Genomic DNA, 21,722 nt, shown 5'->3' with positions numbered 1-21,722 from the left:
GTCTGCTCGTGCTCGTTTCCGAATGGTCGGGAGGCCGGGCTCCAAAAACAAAACTCGCTGTCGCTGTGTAAAGCTGGGAGAAAGATCCCTTGAGAGGGACGCCGAGCTTTCAACATGTTCTTGTCTTTTGTAGGTGTCGGTGGTGGGTGGGAAAAAAGGAGCAAACAAAAAAAGCATCCGAGCCACGCATCCGGTCCACACGACCCTCTTTCATAGACAAGTCTCAAGCGATGTACTGGCCATAGATCCGTAACCGGTTCGACCAGGAGGCAAGATCCTAAAGCACTGTCCAATGCAAACGGGGAGTTCACGTTTCGCCGGCGCACAACGATGTGATCAGTGGCCGCTTGGAGTCCCCTGAAAGTCGCCTCGTCCACACCGCCTGGGGAAGCGCAGGAATGAGCCTGAGTGAGTCTCGAACACAACGCATTGCTTGAGAACGCGTGGTCGCTCAGCCACCCTTGCGATCAGCGTCGTTCTTGGGCGGGACCTCACTGTACGACGAGAAGTTGCCGTTGCCAGGGTTGTTACCACCGCCGCTGCTAGCGGCATGCTTGGAATCTGCGGTACCCTTCTTGCGCGGCTTCGACTTTTGCCACCCGCTGAAGCTCTCGGTCTGGTTCTTGGCCGCTCGGACATGGCCATTCTCACGCGCAAGTCCCGTGATACGGTGGTCTTGGGCAGGGGACCGTGTTGTCGCGAGCTCCTGGGACTGTTGCTGCTGATGTCTTGACGATGGCCCGTTGGTAGGCGACTTGTTACTACCATTACCAGAGCCTTTATGAGAGACGTGCGTGGCCTTAGGGTATTCCCTGGCCGCTAGGTGTCCGGGAGAATGGACGATCGGCGAAGGCTCGAATTTCCGCCCAACTGTCGGTGACGGTGTGCGATGCTCGTACACAGGTGAGAGGTGTGGTTCATGATGGGAGCCGTAGTCTCCCATGGCCAGGTCCAGGGGTGCAAGTTGCTGTCGGGTGTGAATGCGTGAGAAGCCTGCAATGCCTGTCGGGTCACCAGCTACTGCGGAATAGGGCATTTGGAAACCGGGTCCCATGGCAAGACGCTGTTGGAAGGACGGATCCATCATGTTCGGCATGTTCGGCATGTTGGACATGTTTGACATGGCCGGTGGCGAGCGGTTTGTGGATGAGCCGTTCACAATAACCGGCCGCTGTGAAGCTGGTGTCCCGGCCGGCTCGGCGCTGCTGGGTGATGGTGTGCTTTGTGCATCGGGCCACGAAGTGCTGGGGCTGACACCTTGGATGTGCAGGGCATTGGTACTGTCATAGTTGGTCCCGTTCATAACGAGAGGTTCCATGGAGACTGCAGCACCTGCAGAGCTTAAAGCCGATGCCGTCTTGGGCGCAGTTCCGTTCACCACCAGCGGCTTGGCTGGGAGCTTCGAATTTGCCTGTCCAAAAGGCGCCGAGAGTAGTGGGGCTGAGTTTACGCCCATGGACATGTTCCTAGCGTGTCCCATGGGTGATGGCGAACGAGACGTCCGCTTCATCCTACGATCGAGCACCGACTGCGGCAGTTGATCCGTAGACAGCCGACGACGCCCACCCCCACCACTTCCCTGGCCAGTCGGAACCGGAATTGGCTCACCAGCGGTTGCACTTTTCCCAGGAAGGGTGCCATTGAGGTAGCTGCTCGACCGGCGACCGTGACTGGCATACTCATTCACGTAATACCCAGAATAACGTGAAGGATCGTCGTGCAGCGGTGGTGAATCCGACAAGGCGTTCACTGCGTTATCGTCAAGCCCTAATCCGCCAAGACCCAGATCGCCTGCCTCATCCGGGAGGAAACCCGGCACGGGGGAGCCATTCACCTGCCGTGACTGTGAAGTGGCCATGCCGTTGTAGGACTGGCTGGATGTCGAGTATGCAGCCATCGATTGCGAGGTTGCCATCGGGGTTCTCGAAGCTGGTTGGGACTGCGACCTAAGAGTCCCATTACCGCCCGGAGCGCCCGAATCATTCGCAGCCGCATTTCTATGAAGACTCCGCCGGAATTCCGATTGTCCATTGGATGGTGGGGGTGCTGCAGAAGCCGGCGAAGATGGGTATGTCGTGAAGGCTGGGTGGTAATACGGCGTGTGCTGGAGTGGAAACCCAAAGCTGTACATAAGTTCCGGGCGAATCGGCGCCGTCAACGGCGGATTATCGAAGGAATTCGTGCGGGACCGATCTGCCCCTGAGCCGTTCTGCATCCGCTGGGCGTGAGCGAGCACCTGCTGTTGCTGTTGGTTGAGCTGCGAGTACAGCTGGAACCGCATCGACTCGTGTGCGGCAAACGCACTGAGGGATGTAGTCAGTAGCTCCTGAGGCACTCCGAGCTGGTTATTTTGGGCCTGATACCACAGCAGATCCTGCGTGGTAATCGTGGGAGGAAGTGTGGTTTGTGTGAACGTCGAGTTGTTGTCGTATGCCACGCTTGAGGAAGACCTGCGATTCGGGTTGTTGTTGTTGTTCCGGTGATGTTGCTGGCGATTGCCACGGAAACCCCCTCGGTTACGGCCACCACCATTACCACCGCCACTGCCGTGTTGTTGTTGCGAAGAACTTCTCAAGAGGACCGGCCTGGGAGCTGGTTTCTGCCATATCCTCTCCTCTTCCTTCGGAAACACGTACTCCTCGCAGCACTCTCCGAACTTGCCCTCTGCGATCAGATCAAACGCCCTTCGCAATTCCATATGCAGTCCACGAAACGACGTGTCGTCGGCCGTATTCCCGAGGTTGCGGATGGTATTGAACGGCTCTTCGATGCAGAGCGTGTTGTTCGTCCCAATGTGCCATTTCTTCTCTACTTTCGTCAACACCTTTCCCATTCGTATTGATAATGCATGCTTGTCGTAGTCAAACTCGTGGGCGTAGAAGCGGAAGAATTGAAATAGGAGCACAGCTAGGCTTTCGCTGTTCCCCGAACCGAATCCTCGAAGTTTTGAAATGTCGTCCGCGAATTCACTGCGAGTCCCATCCGGTTTGACGAGTTTCAAGTTATCCAATCGATGAAGTGCGGGCAACACCGGGGGGCTGCGCAGCTGAAGAAATGCAATGATCATGCATATCCACGTGTACGAACTCAAAGTACCACCAAACGCTGCGAGAGAGTAATGAGAAACGGGACGTCCAAGAGCAGAAAATGGGGGGTCAGGGTAGGGAGCCACGAACCTGCATCGTTGATGATCCTTCTCCGTGTCCAGTACTTGATGATAACAGCCAGGGGCCGCACGCGGTCGTCGATGCTAACGTACGTCCGTACCATGCGGGTGTTCTCGAGGGCTAGCGTGTTGTTGACGTTCATGTCGCAGGCGAGGCTCAGCTCGGGGTCCCAGATCTTTACAATCGGCACTTTGGCGGATGATACGCAGACAACCTTCTCCATACCGTCTTCTTTTTGTTAGCTGCTGAGGGTACGGAAAATTGGGGGCGACTGAGGGGAGCCAGGGCTCTACATACGTCGCTGAAGCAGGTCGGCGATCAAGCAGACGCTCTCCAGTTCCCGCCACGGCGTGGTGATACAAATATCCACTAGTTGTGAGTCAGCTAAAGTTTCGGTTTAACATTAGACATAACTGGGGAAATCGTACCATCTGAATCATCAGAGCACAAGAGGTTCCCAGACGACCCGAACAAATGTACCCGGATGCTGTGGCCCGGCCACTCGTCATTAAAGAGCTTCTCCAGTTTACTGACCAACTTCTGCCGATTGCCCTCAATCTCGTCTGTTGGTAATAAACTGGAAAAGAGCTGTTGCATCTCTGCTTCCAACTTCTTTTCCTCCTTGTCCGGCAACTGGCCCTTAACCTTGTCCAAGCTGACCTTCTCAAGCCTGTCTGTTCCCAAGCTGTAGGGCATTCGTCGACGGGAGTGTGGAATGGCGGTCTCGAATCGACAGCCCCCTAACCTGGGAGGGAGAGGCCGAAGCGACGGGACGCTACCGTTCGTTTCCGAGTAAGCGGAGCGGGGGGAATGATTTTGAGGGGCGCCCGGCGACTGCTCGCGAGACTCGAATGAGAACTTCCTAGGATGTTGATGGGGTGTTGACGGGACGGAGCTCGACTGGGCCGCGGCAGCCGCGGCCGCAGCAGCGAACGAAGGATTTTGGCTCGTAGGTGGGGGTAATCGGGAAGACACATCGCGGGCCGCGGGCGGCTCGGCCGATTTTTTGGCTGACATCTTGGCCGATGACGACTCTCTCCCCTGTTTTATGGGCGCGCGTTCGGCGGGATCTGAGGACTTGGCCGATCTATTCCCATGACAGCTCTGAGCGGCCAGCTTTGCGTGAGAGTTGTCCTTGTTCGATACCTTGGAAGACGACCTCGACCGCGTAGAAGCTTTCGTTTGCGGTGAGGACAGCACAGGAGGGAGTGGCGGGGTTTGTAAACCACCTCCACCGCCCCGTCCAGCCGACAGGAGTTTGTTGTATTGTAGGAGTTTGTCCTGGTAGACCTGCTGAGGAAAAAGGATCGGGAGGAGTTCGAGCTGGGTGCCGAAGTAGGTGGGCGAAGACTCAGCGGGCGATGCTGGCTTGGCTCTCGGTGTCGCAGTGGCTGAAGGGGTAGCCGACCAAGCGTGAGATTGGTAATGATGCTTGGGTTCAGCCGTGACAGGCTGGCCGTCCATGAAAGTCGAGGGCGCTGCAAAAACAGCTCCGGGAATGCGGCTTCTGGTGCAGATTTATACCCTGGGATTGGTGTTTGCCTTTCCTTGCCCGTGATGTGATAACGGGTGGGATGGATCCTGTGACCTCAACTTTGCAAACTGCACACAGTTTTTGTTGTTGTCCTCTGTGCCTTGCAATGTGCACCGTTCCTTTTTGTTGAACCGCTGCGTCAAGCGCGATCGAAGAGACGACGCGCAATGCAGGATTGGCGTACAATTCGGACCACACCGAAGGTCAAATCGGTGTAGCAAAGAACCCGAGATCTTGAACCTCCTGAGTATCCGCTGTGAGCCCACAAGGCGGAGGCCTGTTGTCGCTTTGAACAGTGGGCTGCTTGTTCGGGTGAGCTGGCAGGACCAAAGTCGGGACAAAGGTATGCGCTGTGCCCAGCTGACACCCCTTACGGGTATGCGTCAGGCACGAGGCGTGGCCACGGTGGTGAACTGTGCGCCGGAGGCGGACAAATGTAGTCGGTCGGACGAGGTCGTCGAACAGGGGAAGTCGAGGATGCTCGAGGGGAGAACGCGGGTCAACCCGACACGGGTCGAGATCGGATCGCTCGGCGGGCCCGGCGACGAGACAATGGGTTCGATCGGATGTAATCGAAGGGTCGAAGGGTTTTGTGGTGTCGCGGGCGAAGAAGGGAAAGTCGGGAATGCAAATCGAAAAGGCAGTTCCGTCAAGCGCAAGTGGACAGTGATTAAACAGTGCGATCAAGCAGAACCGATGCTTAAGCACGGTGCACTTAGCACGGAAAGAACGCGCAAAGCCGGCAAAGAAACGCGGAGTAACCGAAGAGAAGTGATCTCTCAACCGCAAAGAATATCAAGGAGCTTCCAGGGCATGTCAAGGTAGAAGTGAGTCGGCCCAGACCGGGGGTAGAGGTGTTTGCAGGAGTCTCGTATCGAGAGAGCGGGCGGAGTGCCGGTGTGTGTCGTAGGAAGCGGTGGTGAGCACAGTCAACCGTCAAGTCCCAGGACGAAAGAGGTAAGGTAGAGAGAGGGAACAACAAATTGATGCTGGCCAGCGTCGAGCCGGACAAGAGGGTAGCGCAAGAAACACAAGGCCGCTACCAAAGGAACCCAGAGGGAAGCAGAATGGCCAAGGTGGAAAAGGGAGGTGCGGGTGGAGTGGACGTCACTTGGGATTTGGGTTGGCCGTTGGCCGTTTCCGTCAAGTGATGTCCTCAAAACGAGCAGAGGGCCCTGGTTGCTCACTCTCCATGCTCTGCCAGCAGGCGCCACACAGCCAAAATGGCCCAGACAAGCCAGGGCAAAGGCTAACAAAAACAAGGAGCTCCAATATTCCAGCCAGGGCCCACTCATCGCGATGGGTTGACTGAGCGCTGTCCAGTCAGAAGGCACATTTTAGACCAGAGACACCCCCGCCATGGCCCCCAGCAAGCCCACTCAGCACCGCGACTCCTCGGGATCCGCACGAGGGAGGTTCTCAATTCCCCAGGGGGCTGGCTCACAAAGGGTGCCAGAACTCAGAACCCACACAGCAAAGAACAATCTCGAAAACGGCCCATTCCTCGATCTGCCGGATCGCGAGTGGCCTAACTACTTGTACATGTAACTATGCAAGACCCGAGGTGTTCTCTATGCGGCTAGGCGGCCAAGTGCTTTCCAAATTCACTCAAAATGTGGATGTCACTTTCCACTTGGTGGTTGACTCGAGAGAGCCCACAGATGAGCCCACGCAGGCTTAGAGCTGCGCGAGAAAGTGGCAGCCGACAGGAAGACTTTCCACATCAAGAAGCTGGACGCCGGATGGCACACCCGCTGGTCGGCCGAGTGGCTCTTTCCGGCCTTGGGCGTCCTTAAGCAGAGCCAAAGGCAAGGCGCGAGTTTCAACAACGGTCAGCTCCTTCCCACAATTGCTGCTTAGATCATGCGTTGAGGGGCATACAGCTGTATGTACCTAGATAGTAGTGTCTCGAAGTTCAATGGCTCAACTCGGCCTCCAAATCGGCCTCCGAATTGCTGGTAGGAAGCTTTGAGTGTCTTTGTAAGTTTCCGTTCATTCCCCGAGCAGGAGGAAGCTCGGCCATTTCCTATCATTTCTTTGTGTTTGCTTTCATTCATTACCAGAGGTCCCTGGGTCTCCGAGTCCCTCCTATTGTCTGGCAGTCTAGCAAGTCTCGGTAGCGGCGCCCCTGAGGACCCTCGACGATTTGACCCTTCGCTTCCAATTTCGGGCCCTCCCGAACCCAATTTGCGGCGTTGGCTCCCAAAATATCGGGATGCTGTTGGTGTCTCCAATTAGTTAGTACTCTGGTACTGCGTAAGCCGTAACAACCAACGTGCGAGCCTCGCACGCCTCACAAGGCCAGACACCAGAACGGCAATAACAATTGACAACCAAGCGACCAACCCCGGCTCCGGACAGTCATCGGCGAGGGGTGAGCCACCGATCCACTCAAAACCGTGGATTGGTGGTGTCTTTGGAGCTCATTCGTCGTGGGAAGAGCCAACCCCCAATGGGAATTGTCGCTTGCCCATCAGCGTCCACCACAGCAGCATTCATTCCACAGGGCCCGTTCCCCCTGCATTTAAATGTCTGATCTTGGCAACCCGCGTTCGCAGCAAGCAAAGCATGCAAGAGTCGGCCACAGCTCAGCGCCGCACCGCACCACGTGTCGTGTTGCTGGCGACATTGCCTCGTTGCGGCCCGTTACGAGCGAAGCATGCACCTGCTCGCATGCCCGTGGTCCCCCAAAGCCCGCAGGGGTTTCTCGCTTCTTCAGCAAAGACCCTGACGTGCAGGGTTAGGCGTGGCAGTCCACAGGTCTTGCGCCGCCCAGGATCGCCGGTCGTGGATCATCTCCCGGAAACAGCCGGGAATCTGCAACCTTCGGAAAGCGCCCTTCCTGTTCTGTTCGTTCAGAACGGTGTGTGTTGCTTGGCTCGTCGACGGATGGCCTCAAATGGAAGACTCTCTCCCTGACAGGACAGACGCAGCCAAGGTAGCCCAATCCTCTCAACGCCCGCTCGAGACCTGACTACTGATTATGTAGGGAGCGCCCGGGAGACGGGAAACCAAACCCACGATCCACCGGACCACTGGAATTAATGAATCCTTCCCGCCCTGCGGCGCGTTCATGTGCCACATCCTCGTCTTTTTGGTCTGTTTTCCCCACACCCCGCAATTGGTGATGCTCGATTTTCAACGATCGCGCGGCGCCAATCCGGGTCCCTTCAGCGTCTCGCTCATCAACGACGTTGCGCCCGCCCAATTAGCCTGCTCGCGCCCGTCCAATGCGGGTGACGGCGTTCCTGGCGCGAGTTTCACTGTCTGCAGGTCGTCCACAACCCCAGGCTGAAGAACCGAGATGCACAATTACCACAGTACCAGCGGAATGTCAAGGCCGACGGGTGTATCGTTTTTGTATCCCCTGTTCGAGGGGGGGCTCTACCGGAGAGTTGGTCTTGTCACACATTCGAGTAGAGCAGGCGGGTGAGAGCGGCCACGCGAGTTTCGTCGGCTCTTTCACCTAGTCATCCGGCTCGCTGGTTATTTTCGCAGAACAGAAAGCGAAATGACGCAGGATGGCCAAGAGGGGAGATAAAACGGCGACATCAATCACGCCTACCTTCCTAAAAAGGGTTGCTGAAGTCAGGCGTGTGAGGGCATTGGCGATGGGACCGAAGCTCCATTTCTCAAGATATCTTTGGGACTGCTTTGTCTACATTCTCTGACTCATTTGCCTTCTACATTGCTACGTAATGGCTCATAGCTCTCCGACTCTGGTCTCGAATCCGTGTTTTGATACCAACAAAGAGTCTCGCAGAGGAGCCTGATGGGGGTTAGGGTTGTAACCATGGCCAGCGCATCTCTGCGCCTTGGGTTGAGGCGCCCCTAAACAACAGCTAGAGATCGTAGGCACACAGCCGCTGGCGTTTTCTTGTGCCACACTGGGCTCCCAAACTCGCGGTACCTCACGAGCAGACACAAAACATATACCATTCACTCGTATCACGAGATCCAGCTTTTGGGTTACAGAATCTTGCTCACGCCAAGCCGAACCTTATTGCCCTTCTTATCAGGTTCCAAGCACCACAACTGGAACGGATATAAAATAATGACCAAAAACCATGAAGACCCCCATTCAACCCCATGATACCATCTCCCTAGGCTCCCTCACCCGAGTTGGCCTGGGATATGCCCACAAGTAAGCCTACTCAACTCAAAACCCACACTACCTAAGCTAAACACTAACCGCCCCCAAAACCCAGCGCCAAAAACTGGATCGTGGAAACCACCGCCTCCGGCGCATACGTGAGGACAGCCATGGTGGTACTCGGCACAGCGCTGTTGGCATGCGGAGCCAGTCCGGAGCTTTTTCAGCAAGGGTTTAGGACGGTGAAGGGGTTGGACTGGAGGCGGGTGGGTGCTGGGATCTTGAGGGCGGCGGAGTATAGTCGGTGGTTTTATACGATGGTTATGGCGACGAGGGACTTGCATGGGTTGCATGGGGGATCGAGGCGGAGGTAGGGTCGTGTGGGAGGTATCTGTTGGGTGGTATCTACCGGGTATGGTATCTATTGGGTGGGAGTGAAGGTTGAGGGAGGGCTGGCGATGTGCTGTGTCTTGGGTTAAACGCCTTTCTGATCGGGGTTACATACATACTACTCGCCTTGCGTTCAAGGATATGGGAGGAAGCTCTGGCATAGTGTGATCCCGATCATGAAGCATATCATCATGGATCCACACTTACGCGTCTCGTTCCTGAGGTTCCTGAACTTGGAGGCCAGGGCAAGGAACCTTCGCTTCCAGATTTTCGGTACTGTATCTGGTTAGCGGATACTAGCAGCTGAGGAACTCGGCCTCTGCATGTAGCCGAGTGCAATCGTGTAGACAGACAAGTGGGGGAATACCTGTCAGGAATATTTAAAGCCCGCTGTTCCAAGTTGATGGTTGACGTTGTGTAAGCTTCTATCTTGGATTCGTTCGAGACCTCGCGGCTGTTTGCATGAGTTTGAGGCTGGCAGCCGTTGTTGACAGCTGCCGAGGACAACGGTTGAGGATTGACATATCTGTCACTTTTCTCCTTGTTTACACTAGTCAAACAACCACATTTCCTTGTTCCTAAAAGCATTATGTTCGAAGACTACAGATATCGACACAGTGATATGTACACTCCGCGCCGAAGACGTTATAATTGCAAGGCCCTCATCCTTCACAGTCTCCTTCCCACCAATTTGCCCCGTATCGTCCTTCCTTATCGACCTTCCTCTTCGAACCACCAAGCCACATCCTCCAACGTCGATCAACATTTCCCAAGTTTCGCTGCACGAATATGTCAGTTCAAGCATCCAATCAAGCCTTCCGGAGACACCTAATCCTCCAAGAGAAGTCATGGGAATATGAGATACGAGACATACCAGCCGTGCAGTTGTCGTCGGTGTAGTGGCCGCTCACATAGCAGCGTTGGCCAAAGCCTTGGAAGGAGAGGGCGTCCCAGCCGCTGGAGGGAAAGGGTTCCGGTTAGTCAATGGACAATCTTCACAGCCTCCCCGTCTTTATTCCTTCATGACGCCGGTTTCTTTCCCTTCAGTTGTTCCGAACCCACCCCTCAACGTGAACACGTCGAACACGAACAAGGCATAAAAGAACCAAGAAAAGAAAGGACATACCAATTCTTAACCCCCCCAACCGTAATACACTCCCCACTCTTATAACATGGAAAATAAAACAGCTGCCCGTTCTTCACCGTGCCGATCACGCTGTACTGCGTGCCGGGTCCTGAGCGGCAGTTGACGCCCGAGGGCGCATTGACAATGTTGCAGATGTGGTCCGTACGCTTTTCGAGGAGCTTGTCGCCTTCCTCGTGAAGGGCGGGAGCTTCGAGTGAGGCGCTGCTGCTAGTGCTGGTGAGAGGGCTCGCATGGAGGGTGAGAGGGAGGAGAGCGGTGGTGAGGAGGGTTGGGAGCTTCATTTTGGTGGTTAACTTAGCGTGATCTACACGTAGGTTTACTGTTTGTTGTTTGTTTTATTTTTTGGTGGTGGGTTTCACTGCTGCTCATGTTTCTTTTATACTGTTTTTCCCTACGAAGAATACTCGCCCCCTTTCCCGCTAACTCGGTTTCCTCGCGATGGTGGAGCATGACCCGGTAAGACGGTTAGACTCTTCCCGGCGCGTTGTCACGACGCGGTTCTTGGCGGACAGGAAGTCGTGAGAATGGCGGTGCTTTCATGTGATCCCCGCGAGAACAAGGATTCTTACTTCTGGGCTCCATCCCCGGACAAGACTTAAACCCCGCGAGTCGCGACGTCATGAGCGATGGTTGTCGAGAATCCCATCACGTCGTGTAGTTGGACTTGGCTTTTGCACTTAGGCTTTGCACTTGTGTTTTTTTGAAGGATTTCTACACCGAGTCCAATACGAAGCAATGGAATGCAAGCGGCATGAAATTATCGAAAGCGGGCCTATCGAAGGCCTCGACGGCACGATGCCAAGGGGTCGCGTACGTTCCTTCAGAGAGAAATTGGCAAGCCAGGCACTCACTCACACTCGGTCGGGCGTTTTTTGGTTCGGGGCCTAGAAGTCAATATCGAGTGGCTGCCGTCCCCCAAATGCGCGCCCGGTATTTATCCTACCCACCAACCGGGTTCTTTCTTTGACTTTTTTTGACTCTTTTTTTTCTTGCACGTCTGCCCCCAGCTTTTGGGATCTTGTTCCGAGTTCCAATTTTCAGTTTGCGATTCTCAACTTAACACGCAAACTGGTACACAAATTGGCATACACACACCATGGTTCTAACCACCACGTTCAGCCCGGATCCGTCGTGCTATGCACCGTCGAATCTGTGGCTCGGCGGCAACAACAACTATGGATGTGGCACATACTATGAACCATTCGCGTCCCGACCGACCGCCGCGGTCTCAGTCCATGACTGCGCCTTTCCCCGCCTGGGCCCTAATACCGTCGGCCCGGATTCACGGAGCGCGTATGACTGCTATCAGAACAACCCTTACACCAGTGCCTATACGGCGTACAGCGACTGCCCGGAGGGCATGACGGGCGTGGACACGAAGACTACCGCGTGGGCTTATGGACTGACAATTGTTGGTACGACCTGCTGTCCGACGTAAGTTTTTTTTCCCCTCGGTATTTTATCGAGGAACATTGGAACTTTTGAAGGATCTGGCGCAACTAACACCAAGCAGTGCCTATGACTTTGTGGGTCCCGATTTCACGCCGACTGCGCTCCCCAGCGTCATTCATGGCACCACCTTCCCGGTCACCTTTCCCACGGCGGGCATGTGCAAGGCTACGTCGATCCAGAGCCTGTCCGACCAGACGGTGACCTTGACGGCTACCGCTTCCCCGCTCTCCACAACCGAAATCGCCTGGGACTACGACAACGGTTTCCTCGTGGCCGAACCGGCCCGGATCTACCAGACCCTCTACCCGGACATCGAACCGGGCACCACCTCGACCTGCTGGGGCCGTTGCCCGAGCCAGAGCTGGTCCTCCACCGGCCCTGGCCCAACCCCCGCGCCCACGGGTACCTACGTCCCGCCCCCGTCCGCGGCCGTCACCCAATTCGCCCCGGCCCCGACCTGCCTGGACGAATCCAACCTCTGGATCATCTCTGCCAGCTGCTACCTCAACGACGGTGGGCCGATAGCCAGCCCCCCCTGGATCCAATGCACCTACACCGAGCTCGGCGCCCCCAACCCGTCCGACTCGGCCTGCTACCAACAATCCACGGCCACCACCGTCGACAACACCAAGGCCTACTACTCCGACTGTCCGGCGGGCTACACTCCTGCCGCCACCACCCTGTACAAACCCTTCGACCTGCCCCTCTACGAAAGCGTCAAAACCGAAACCTTCGACGTCGTCGTCACTGCCTACACTTGCTGCCCGCAAGCCGCCTCCGTAGTCGACGACGCCGGTTCCGCCCACCCCATCCCCTTCACCACCACCGACTACGACGGCTTCAAAACCGTCCACGACGGCCAAACCCACAGCGTCTTCATGTATGTGGTCCCCCGCTGCGTAGCAACACACATCTCCGCCCTCGACCACAAAACCGTCACCCTCGGCCTGTACAGCGACGGCCGCGTCTGGGACAAGCGCGATGTCTCTCCGGCTACCACGGCCCCGGCGGGTCTCGGCAAACGCCAGCTGAACCCGCCGTCGGAACCGTTAGGCACAACGCAGGCCGTCTGGGACGCCGAGCACGATTTGTTGTTCGCCAACGTCCAACAGGTATCGTGGACTGTGTTCCACGGAACCTACACGTGCTATGAAGGGTGTGATGACTACTTTACGTATTCGTATCATAACACTGATCCGAATTACACTCCGTCTACCACTACCACGACTAGCGCTACTACGCCCCCGACAACTACGGGTGGTGGCACGGCGGGCGCTACGGAGAAGTTGCCCGATACTGTCACGCCTTCGCTGTCCACCGGCGTTGCCGCTCGCGTCTTAGCTCGCGGTGGGACCAGGGGCCCGGTGGCGGGGATGCCTGCTGTGGCGCTGGTGGTTGTTACTGTGTTGCAGGTTGTTGTGGTTGGGGCTTTGGCTTAATCTGCTTTTCTCTCTTTGTGCTTATGTCACTGTCTGGACTTGCTCGGTGACTGCGGTGAATATCACCCTCGAGCGAGTGGTAGTGATAGAAACGGACAGAAAAAGGGAAAACAGGCTGAAATGGAGAGCCGGGCCATTGGTTGGTGGATGTTGGTTTGTGCGCTTCTAGGTAGTTATGTACAGTACCGCGCAGGAAATAACAGAGGTGGTCCCGTGCAGGCAGTTGCAGTTGCAGATTGGACTTGTGATTTAGCCAATAGACGCGTGGCGGGTTTGACCAACCACCTTTTCCATTGGGAACGGGACCTGAGTGACTGTGCATTAAGTAACTAAAGTGATGCGCTGCTATTTCGGGGTAAGCTTAAGCTTTTTCTCCAGTTGTGTTACCCGGCCGAGGGGTAATGTATGACGGTCTAGAGCTCGTGTATTTACGGACAAGTTGGTTTTCATGCAACAACTGGGTGGACGGGTTGTGTAAGAATACACAGCACACAACTTTGGCATTCACATTTACGCGTGGAGTACGCCATTCCAAACGAGATCATCAAGTCAGTGTCTGGCCACCGACGGTATTATGACCGTGGAACCATATCACCCACTTTAACCCTGACTAATAACTCACTACCTTGGTGTACTGTATGTACCATCCATGTCGCCAACCCCGAACCGTTAGTCCGTCATCCACCCTTGGTTTCTTGCATTCCTACTACGAGTAGATTAGGGATGCTTTCCCCAACGACACAGAAGCATCCCTCTCTATCTAGGGGTTATATAAGGTTTGCGCGTTGGCACGTTGGGGTTCAGATGGTAGGTTGGGGTTGAGCGGTTGCAGCAGGCAACAATTGCTGTAGTTTTTGGGTGTTGGACTGAAGAATGAGGTTGTTGCTATGTTGTCATCCGCATCTAGTGTATGGTGAACAACACTGTGTAATGGGCGAAACCAAGGAGACAGTAAGTGGTAGACTAAAGCTGCTGAGAATTTGAGGGTTGTTCCTGGCCCACGGAACAGAACCGCCGTCCGCTGCTTACTCAGCTAGGTTATTCCGTCGTCTTCACCCACAACTTTTTAACCTCAGTTTTGCGGAGTTTCCTGAGGATTTGAGTGCTGACAACAACTGTACAATGTCTTACCGCTTTGAACACCCAACTAACCAGATAAAGCTAGGAACGTAAACGATCCAGCAGCCCGGGCTGTGTGTTTGTTGGGGATAGATGCGATCTGAGTCCAGGACCGGGTCCCCCGGTGCTGTACCCCACTTAGTTCCGACTCGGGGTTCGGAGCGGGGCAGACGGAAATGTGGGGCCGTCTCGGAGCTCCGGACACGACTTTGCAGCATTGAACTGGGTAAACAAGACTGACGTAACTAAGGTTTAGTATCGGGGAAGTGCAAAAGAGAAGGGTTAGGTATGTGTGCCTTTTAGCTGAAAAACGAGGAAGCATAGCAGAAGAAAAAAAGGGCTTGCCGACAAGCATGTTAACTGTGAGTTTTCTTTTCGTCTTCCCCGCTGTCCTAAGACATCTTTGTTGGGAATCCGTTTCTTGATCTGCGTCCTGCCATTCGGCTTCCCGATCTTCGCCACGTTCAACCACTCCCCCGAAACGAGGTGGGTAGACTTTTGTGGCTTGTACGATCAAGATCAACAAAGGGCGGTGAGGTCGCTCGAAGGGACGACGATTTCGCTGATCATCAACAACAAACACCACGCCAAATGGCGCGATCATGACACCGGTAAAATCCGTGTGCTAACCGCAAAAGAAGAAACCACAATTCCATGGTGAGATCCAGTTTGTTTCTTCCCATTCCAGCTCTTTTGTCCGACACACCCTTCAACAAAAAACAAACCCGAACAGAGCAAAAACCCACAGCGGATATCGCGGCAAGCCAAGAGTCTTGGAACCGGAGCCCGCAAAGGCCCATCCGCTCCACCCGATGCCACCACATCTAAAACGGCCCTCAGACAACCAAACAACCAACGCACCACAAAACGGGCTCGTCCGCCGTCCCCGAATGTGGCTCAGAGCTGCCCAAGTGGGCCGGTCCGGTGGAACCTAAAATGTTATTCGTAACGCGGACGTAGCGATACCCGAGCTGCGGTCGTGCCCAGCCAGCTAAGCCGGGAGCTTTCAATGAATGGATGGAAAGCCGTGGTGTGTTTGTGGGCGGTGGGCGATGAGATGTGATTTACACGAGTTGGCGAGTTGCGCGGCCAGTGAGAAAGCGTGTGGGGCATCCCATGTGGCCGGTCTGTCTTGGATGCAGCAAGTAGCAGCAGCAGCAGCATGCACTGCCTCGGGCGCCATCTTGGTAAACAAAGGCAAATGCCGTAAGGGTTCTTGGTGGGGATAGAGAAAAAAGGGTGCTGGCGGCGGGGTGTGGATTCGATTTGTAAATAAATATGCGGCTGGCCGCCCCTCGTTTCTACCTTGGCTGTGACCCCTCAACTCTCTCTTCCGCAACAAGCAGCTTTCGCTAGGTAGCAACAGAGTGACAACACCAACTTCCCCTCTTCTCCCACAGTTCTCGTACCTCTATTCACCATGACCTACCGCGAGAACGACAACTACCAGCAGGGTGGTCCTCACCACCAAGGCAACCAACACCAAGGCGGCGGTTATCAACAAGGCGGCCCCCCTCCTCCGTCCTACGGCGGCGGCCAGGGCGAGGCGGCGTCCTACTATGCCGGCGGCCAACAGCAGCAGCAGCAGCAGCAGTACCCCCCGCAGGGTCAACAAGGCTACGGCCAGCAAGGATACAGCCAGCCACAGCAATACGGTGACAGCCCCAACAACCGCGACAACTACAACAACAACAATAATAACAACTACAAAGACAACAACAATAACAACAGCGGCCCTGGACAGGATGGTCCCGAGGGCGAGCGTGGCCTGTTGGGTGCCCTAGGTGGTGGTATTGCCGGTGCCGTGGGTGGTAATAAGATTGGCGGCAAGGCTACCGGCCACAGCAAGACAAGCAGTACGTTCTTTCCCTTTTTGCCTCTCTCATTGTACCCCTTTCCACGAAGTCAAATCGACTAACAACCCCCCAGCCGTGATCGGCGCCCTAGCCGGTGCCTTCGCCGGCCACAAGATCCAAGACGGCGTCTCGGACTGGAAAGACGACCGCAAAGAAGAAAAAGCCAAAAAAGAACAAGAAGAAGCCGACAAGAAGCGTCGCGAGGAAGACGAAAAGCACCGCAAGGAAGAAGACGACAAACGCCGCAAACGCGAAGAAGAAGAAGCCAAACACAAAAAGTCTGAGCACCACTCCCCCATCCACCACAACGGCCCCAACGTCCACAAGCAAAACAACGACCGCGACATCCACTACGCCGGCGGCTTCAGCGGGTCCGCCAAGGACATCCGCCTCGACGCCCACGGCGAGTACCTCTTGCACGCGTCCTGCCAGCGCCTGGACGGGTCCTACCAGAGCAGCACCATCAGCCTGAACAAGCACATCATCAATGACAATGGCAGTTTCCGCTGGGGCTCTCCTTCTTCCTCCAATAACAATAACAATAACAACAACAACTCAGGCGGCGCCCTTCAAACAGTAACCGTCCAACCAGGCGACACCCTCCGTAACATCGCGGCCCGCTTCCCCGGCGCCAACTTCGAGGAAATCGCCCGACACAACGGCGTACAGAACGCGGATATGATCTTCCCGGGGCAGATCCTCCAGATCCCAGGTACCTCCACCGGCGCCTCTAACAACAACAATAACAACAACAACTCTGGGGGAAGCAGCCTTGCCGATTCCGCCCGCAACGTGCGGCTTACGGACGGCGGACGTCGCCTGGAAGGTGAATTGCGTCGGGGTGGAGACTGGGTGGGTAGTTCGATTACGTTGGATGAGCGGGTTGGGAACAGCAATGGGACGTTGACTTTTGTTTGAGCTGAACTGGACTGAATGCTGGGGGGGGGGAGGTTCACTGGATCTTTTTCTTTTTCGAAACATAACGGGCGTTGAATATTGGCGATCAGTATCTTGGTAGCACAGTTAGCAGAGACAAATGCTTAAATATCTTATTGGGAAAGTCAACGTCGTGTCGGCACTACATACCTTGAGTACTCAACTTTCACAACTTTCTGGTCGCCTTCTACTTGAGCTCTTGTTAATACAGTCACAGTGTTGCCGGCTGAGAGTAAGGGCGACGAGGTTGTATTAAGGGCAACAGCCCACCAGTGGTAGCCACTAGCGGCCCTGAGTGAGTAGGGTGTAAACAGAGTGTAGTGACCGCTGAGGGGGAACCTTGTATGCCGTGTAGTGACTCGAACGATGCAAGGAAAGACAAGACAACACTAAACGCCCAACCCCCCTTCCGAGACGATGACCTCCAGATAATCCATCCTTGCCCGCCGCCCATGTCCCCCCATCCGGGAAAGGATACCCTCCCAACACCACTCCAGTATGAAAAACAGAGAGAAAACACTCGCGCAACCCCTCCCGCGCCCCTGCTGTATCCCGCCATGAACGTCAACCTACTCCGTGTGTCCTGTACCCACCATCACCGTTGTGCGCTGAAAACAAGTGGTTTTGTCGCCATTCCTGCCCCATGAATCCTTCCTATATACCGACGCAGCCGAGATAAAGCAAGATCGTAAAAGCCGGCTTGGTGGTTGGTTTATGGCCCCTAACGCCGAAGTCCAAAATGGGAGACTCAACACTTCACCGTTGCGGTTTGGCTGAGCACCATGCCAGGCCAAGAAAAGTAACACCATAACAGCGTTGAAAGGTCGATGCTTGCATGGAAACTCCCAAGGCCGGCGACGCCCTGCCGTTGACCAAAACCACCGAGCCCTCCATTTCGCGCCCTCCAGAAAAGTTCCGCCTCTTTTAATGCGTAAGCAAACAGGAATGACCAAGACTCATGCGCCTGTTCCCGCTGCCGTTCCATTCCTGATCATATGCCCGCCTCCGTTCCAAATCCGAAAACAACACAAACACCTTTTCGCACTTTTAAACCCACATGCCACCCAGATGATGCGTGTGCAACCTTCCGCAAAAAAACCTGCCTTCCTGATGAACTGTATAACCCCCAGGACTCCAGATTCGAAACGCAAGCCAAGGTTTCCGGTGACAAACTAAAACGAAAAGGGGATCTAACCCCACACACTAGCCTGGACGCCGCCGAGGCCGGGCTTGCTGCCCCAGCCGTTAGGGCGCGCACCCCAGCCAGTGAGACCGACATTGGCACCCTCGGGAGCCGCAGTCGAAGAGTTGGACGGAGCGATGCTGGTCGGGGCACCGCCCTCATCGCTTCCGGGAGCCTTGTAGCCCTGACCCAGAGGCGAAGGTAGCGGGGTAGTGGACTGCTTGTTGAGGCTGGCGTTCGGCGACGGTCCGGAGACCGAGGGGCGAGTGCCGATGGGCGCGACCGAACCTTGAGACGGCTTGCTACCCGGAGCACCTTGACGAGGCGGGGAACCGCCCGGCGAGGAGACGCTGGTGCGGCTCGACTGCTGAATACCAGAGGCATCGTAGACACCCTTGCTTCCCGGGTTGGACTGGGGGCTTGCGTTGCTGTTGGCACGGGCTTGCTCATTCGGGCCTGCGGACTGAGGACCCTGAGCACCATCGGCAGAGGCCGGAGCGCCGACGTCGGAGTGGGCCGGAGGGGCGCGGCCATATTCGTAAGCCAAGGGCGAGTGACCACGGAAGCCGGCAGGACCGCCCTGCGGGCCAGGGAGTCCGGGGCGGGGTGCGCCAGCTTCGTCACCAAGACCGGCGCCCTCGGGGTAAGGTCCCTCTCCGTACAGGGCGCTACGCTGCTGGGCGATGAGCTTGCGGCGATCCTCGTCGGACAGGCTACCAGGGCTCATGGTACGGTCCGGCTTACTGTTGCCATAGGACATGTCGGCAAGAACAGCTGTGAAGGAAGCTCAAAGTTAGCCTAGATTCTTGGACGCTCCGTTGTCCCATAACCCAGCCACCCGAGATGTTTCCTGTGAGGTCCATCCGTCTTTACAGTGTTTATAGAGAGAGCACAGAGCCATTTGGCGTCGAACCGCACTTGTGGTGCAACACAGTTGGGAAGAGTGAGGCTTGACCTCCGACATGCCGGAAGCTCCTCTATGATTTTTCTTGTTTTGGTTTCTCTCACTCTCTCCCTCTCACAGGAAATTTTGATGCTATACAGTTGAGGGAGGCCTACTTCGGTTGTATTGCTGCTCCTGATGGTAGTTCCGCAGCTCGCGCTCCCGCTGCGCGGCCATTCTCCTTTTGGCCTGCATCATTTGTTCCGCCTCGTTCGAGCCGCGTGAGGACTGGTGTCGCTGGTTGGCGTAAAAGTTCTGGAGGTTCGAGCCTTGGTGTCCGCCGCGGGCATCGCCGAAGTCGGCCACGGAATGGGGGCGAGAACCGGGGCCAGCAGGAGGGCGTCCTTCTAGCGTGTAAAAGGTCAAAGGTCAGTGGGTCGAGCTCGTCGGCGACGGCCCGGCCAGCCTCGAGGGTGCGCGTCGAAAGCTGGGTACTGTCTGGCGGGGCCGGGACGGGGAATAAACTCACGACGACCCCCGGCTCCTCCAAACATTTTTCCGCTCTTAACCAAGTTGTCAATGGCGCGGTCAACCTCTAGAAAACATAGAACCGTTAGAATCTCGTTTCTTTTCCCCTTTCGTTTGACCACACTCCTCCTACCCAAGGCCGCCCCTCCAAGTTTTCAGGTTTCCCAAATCTAGGTGGAGCCTTGGGAACTGCCTGCCGGGAGTGGAAGCGAACTCGGATACCGCGGGCACAGCGCCATCACGATACAACATACCTTCGAGTTGGTGAGTGAACGCGGCGGCCTCCTCACGAGGAATGACGGAGCTGGCGCCTGTGTGCATTAACATGATTAGTGTGCGTTCGAGACTCTTCGGTTTTTCGTTGCGCAGCCGGCAGAGGGACTCACCAGATCGGGCCGGAGGAGGAGTCTGGTGATCCCAACCAGACTGGCCGGAGGGAGGCCACTGCGAGGGCGAAGACTCGTAGTAGGTCGACATGATGACGAGGGGCTACCGCAAAGGTGTGCAGACCGGAAAGCCGCAGCGAATCTTCGGCGGTGCTCCAGAAAGGGATTTGGTGTTGAGTTTTCCGGCTGAGCAGCTGTCGATGCCGATGTTCAGGTTAGTATGCGTTGAACTGCGATGCACGCGGCAGGTAATGTGTGAGGGCAACGCGCCGGCAGCATATGACAGGCACGATCGCTTGCCTGGTGTGTGGTCCAGCACCAAGGAGCTCGGGGAAAGGGGGTAGGGAAGCTGAGGCGCGCGAAAAGGACCGTGAGGTTTGGCCAGTTGCGGGTGGCGCACCACCGAGCAGGGGGGAAAAAATTGTTTCTTCGGGGGGGACTTGGGCTGGCTCCTCAACGTGCGCGGTCCTCAAATCACACTTACCACAAGTTCAGCGCTGCCTGTCTTTCAGATGGTTCCCGGGTTGGTCCAAAACTGATTGGCAAGGCGAACCAAAAGGAGAGAAAAGGGGAGAAAAGAGAAATTCGGGCACGCAGCTCGACGCGCAGGCGGTATTTTTTTTTTAGGGCCGTGAGCCAGAAGTGGAGGGTTGCTTTCAGAAGGGAAAGACCGGGGGAGATGGAGATTCTTAGGCCCGGCGCACAGGACAGAGAACGTGGGTCGATCGGCCTGACGTGGAGGTCGCTCTTGCAGAAAAAGGTTCGATCCCCTTTTTGGTCTGTGGAAGGCGCACGAGAACTGCCCTCGAGGCAAGGGACAAAGCGGGTTGCGCGCAACAAGAACCGCCTGATGTCTGTTAAGCGTGCGCAGTTACGAGCATATGGGAAATTTCCATTCTCTGGCTATTCCGTGATGCCACACCCCCCGGCGGTCTCCCCCATGTTTTACTCGACTCGATCGGTGACTGCAAAGGACAAATTGAAGACCGGGAAATACCCGGCGTTTTCGCACGGTATGATTTGTCCGTGGTTCATCCACCCAAAATCGCGGGTTTTCCAAGGCCGTGCTCTGCGACAACCAGGCCCAGGCCGAAGACGAAATCCAGCAGGGGTTGCGGAACATTTCCACCATGGGAGCAAGGACCAGGCGAGCGCGCAAAACCCCCCTGTTTGACGGGCGATATGACGGCGACACCAAAGATGAGCAGACGCCTAATAAATTCCGTCTCAAGCGCTCGGGGAACTAGACTGAAGCATTCTCCGGCAGTCAAAGGTCTTCCGGAAGCTCGTTCGTCTTGAGCTGCTGATTCAGCCTCTGGCGATGGAGATCTCTCTCGAATGCTCTGCCTCGTGTGAGCTTGACCGCGAAAGTGACGAGGCACTAGTGATACACAAGGAGCCAAAGCAACCGCAGGTCATTGATGAGCGCCCGCGGGGTGCATGATCATCTGTTTGGAGCTCGACGTCCCTCCAACGAACCCGCGACCTGGACCCGAGCGGCCCGATACCGAGGAGGTTAGGAACCCTGCACCAGAGGTTTGGTTCATCTGGGGGTCACATTGTTTGGCGCCACATTTGGAAGGCGGGCACTGCCAAAAAAGAGAAACCA

At 55.9% G+C, this 21,722-nt stretch overlaps 6 protein-coding genes across 6 annotated transcripts; 3 read left to right on the top strand and 3 right to left on the bottom strand.

The window, feature by feature from the left end:
* Window positions 1-451: 451 nt before the first annotated feature.
* C8A04DRAFT_27238 (uncharacterized protein) lies at window positions 452-4,631 on the bottom strand (the record flags this gene model as incomplete). The annotated part of the gene is made up of 4 exons (XM_062780233.1): window positions 452-3,105; window positions 3,177-3,395; window positions 3,465-3,536; window positions 3,596-4,631. 4 exons carry the CDS (start codon window positions 4,629-4,631, stop codon window positions 452-454), a joined length of 3,981 nt encoding a protein of 1,326 aa, XP_062638361.1.
* Window positions 4,632-8,768: 4,137 nt separating this feature from the next.
* On the top strand, window positions 8,769-9,168 carry C8A04DRAFT_27237 (uncharacterized protein; the record flags this gene model as incomplete). Its single annotated transcript, XM_062780232.1, has 2 exons — window positions 8,769-8,845; window positions 8,910-9,168. The coding sequence occupies 2 exons, from the start codon at window positions 8,769-8,771 to the stop codon at window positions 9,166-9,168; spliced, it is 336 nt and encodes a 111-aa protein (XP_062638360.1).
* A 775-nt stretch (window positions 9,169-9,943) lies between these two features.
* On the bottom strand, window positions 9,944-10,612 carry C8A04DRAFT_27236 (SH3 domain-containing protein; the record flags this gene model as incomplete). Its single annotated transcript, XM_062780231.1, has 3 exons — window positions 9,944-9,963; window positions 10,059-10,141; window positions 10,311-10,612. The coding sequence occupies 3 exons, from the start codon at window positions 10,610-10,612 to the stop codon at window positions 9,944-9,946; spliced, it is 405 nt and encodes a 134-aa protein (XP_062638359.1).
* Window positions 10,613-11,427: 815 nt separating this feature from the next.
* C8A04DRAFT_27235 (uncharacterized protein) lies at window positions 11,428-13,222 on the top strand (the record flags this gene model as incomplete). The annotated part of the gene is made up of 2 exons (XM_062780230.1): window positions 11,428-11,765; window positions 11,845-13,222. The coding sequence occupies 2 exons, from the start codon at window positions 11,428-11,430 to the stop codon at window positions 13,220-13,222; spliced, it is 1,716 nt and encodes a 571-aa protein (XP_062638358.1).
* A 2,539-nt stretch (window positions 13,223-15,761) lies between these two features.
* Window positions 15,762-17,115, top strand: C8A04DRAFT_10980 (autolysin; the record flags this gene model as incomplete). Its single annotated transcript, XM_062776787.1, has 3 exons — window positions 15,762-15,996; window positions 16,054-16,197; window positions 16,271-17,115. The coding sequence occupies 3 exons, from the start codon at window positions 15,762-15,764 to the stop codon at window positions 17,113-17,115; spliced, it is 1,224 nt and encodes a 407-aa protein (XP_062638357.1).
* Window positions 17,116-18,323: 1,208 nt separating this feature from the next.
* On the bottom strand, window positions 18,324-20,204 carry C8A04DRAFT_36121 (uncharacterized protein; the record flags this gene model as incomplete). The annotated part of the gene is made up of 5 exons (XM_062783411.1): window positions 18,324-19,090; window positions 19,376-19,606; window positions 19,654-19,794; window positions 19,982-20,038; window positions 20,114-20,204. 5 exons carry the CDS (start codon window positions 20,202-20,204, stop codon window positions 18,324-18,326), a joined length of 1,287 nt encoding a protein of 428 aa, XP_062638356.1.
* Between the last annotated feature and the right edge of the window lie 1,518 nt (window positions 20,205-21,722).

Source organism: Dichotomopilus funicola (assembly GCF_033296635.1).
Source record: "Dichotomopilus funicola strain CBS 141.50 unplaced genomic scaffold C8A04scaffold_19, whole genome shotgun sequence".
Lineage (NCBI taxonomy): Eukaryota > Fungi > Ascomycota > Sordariomycetes > Sordariales > Chaetomiaceae > Dichotomopilus > Dichotomopilus funicola.
This window is presented reverse-complemented; position numbering and strand designations above follow the sequence as displayed.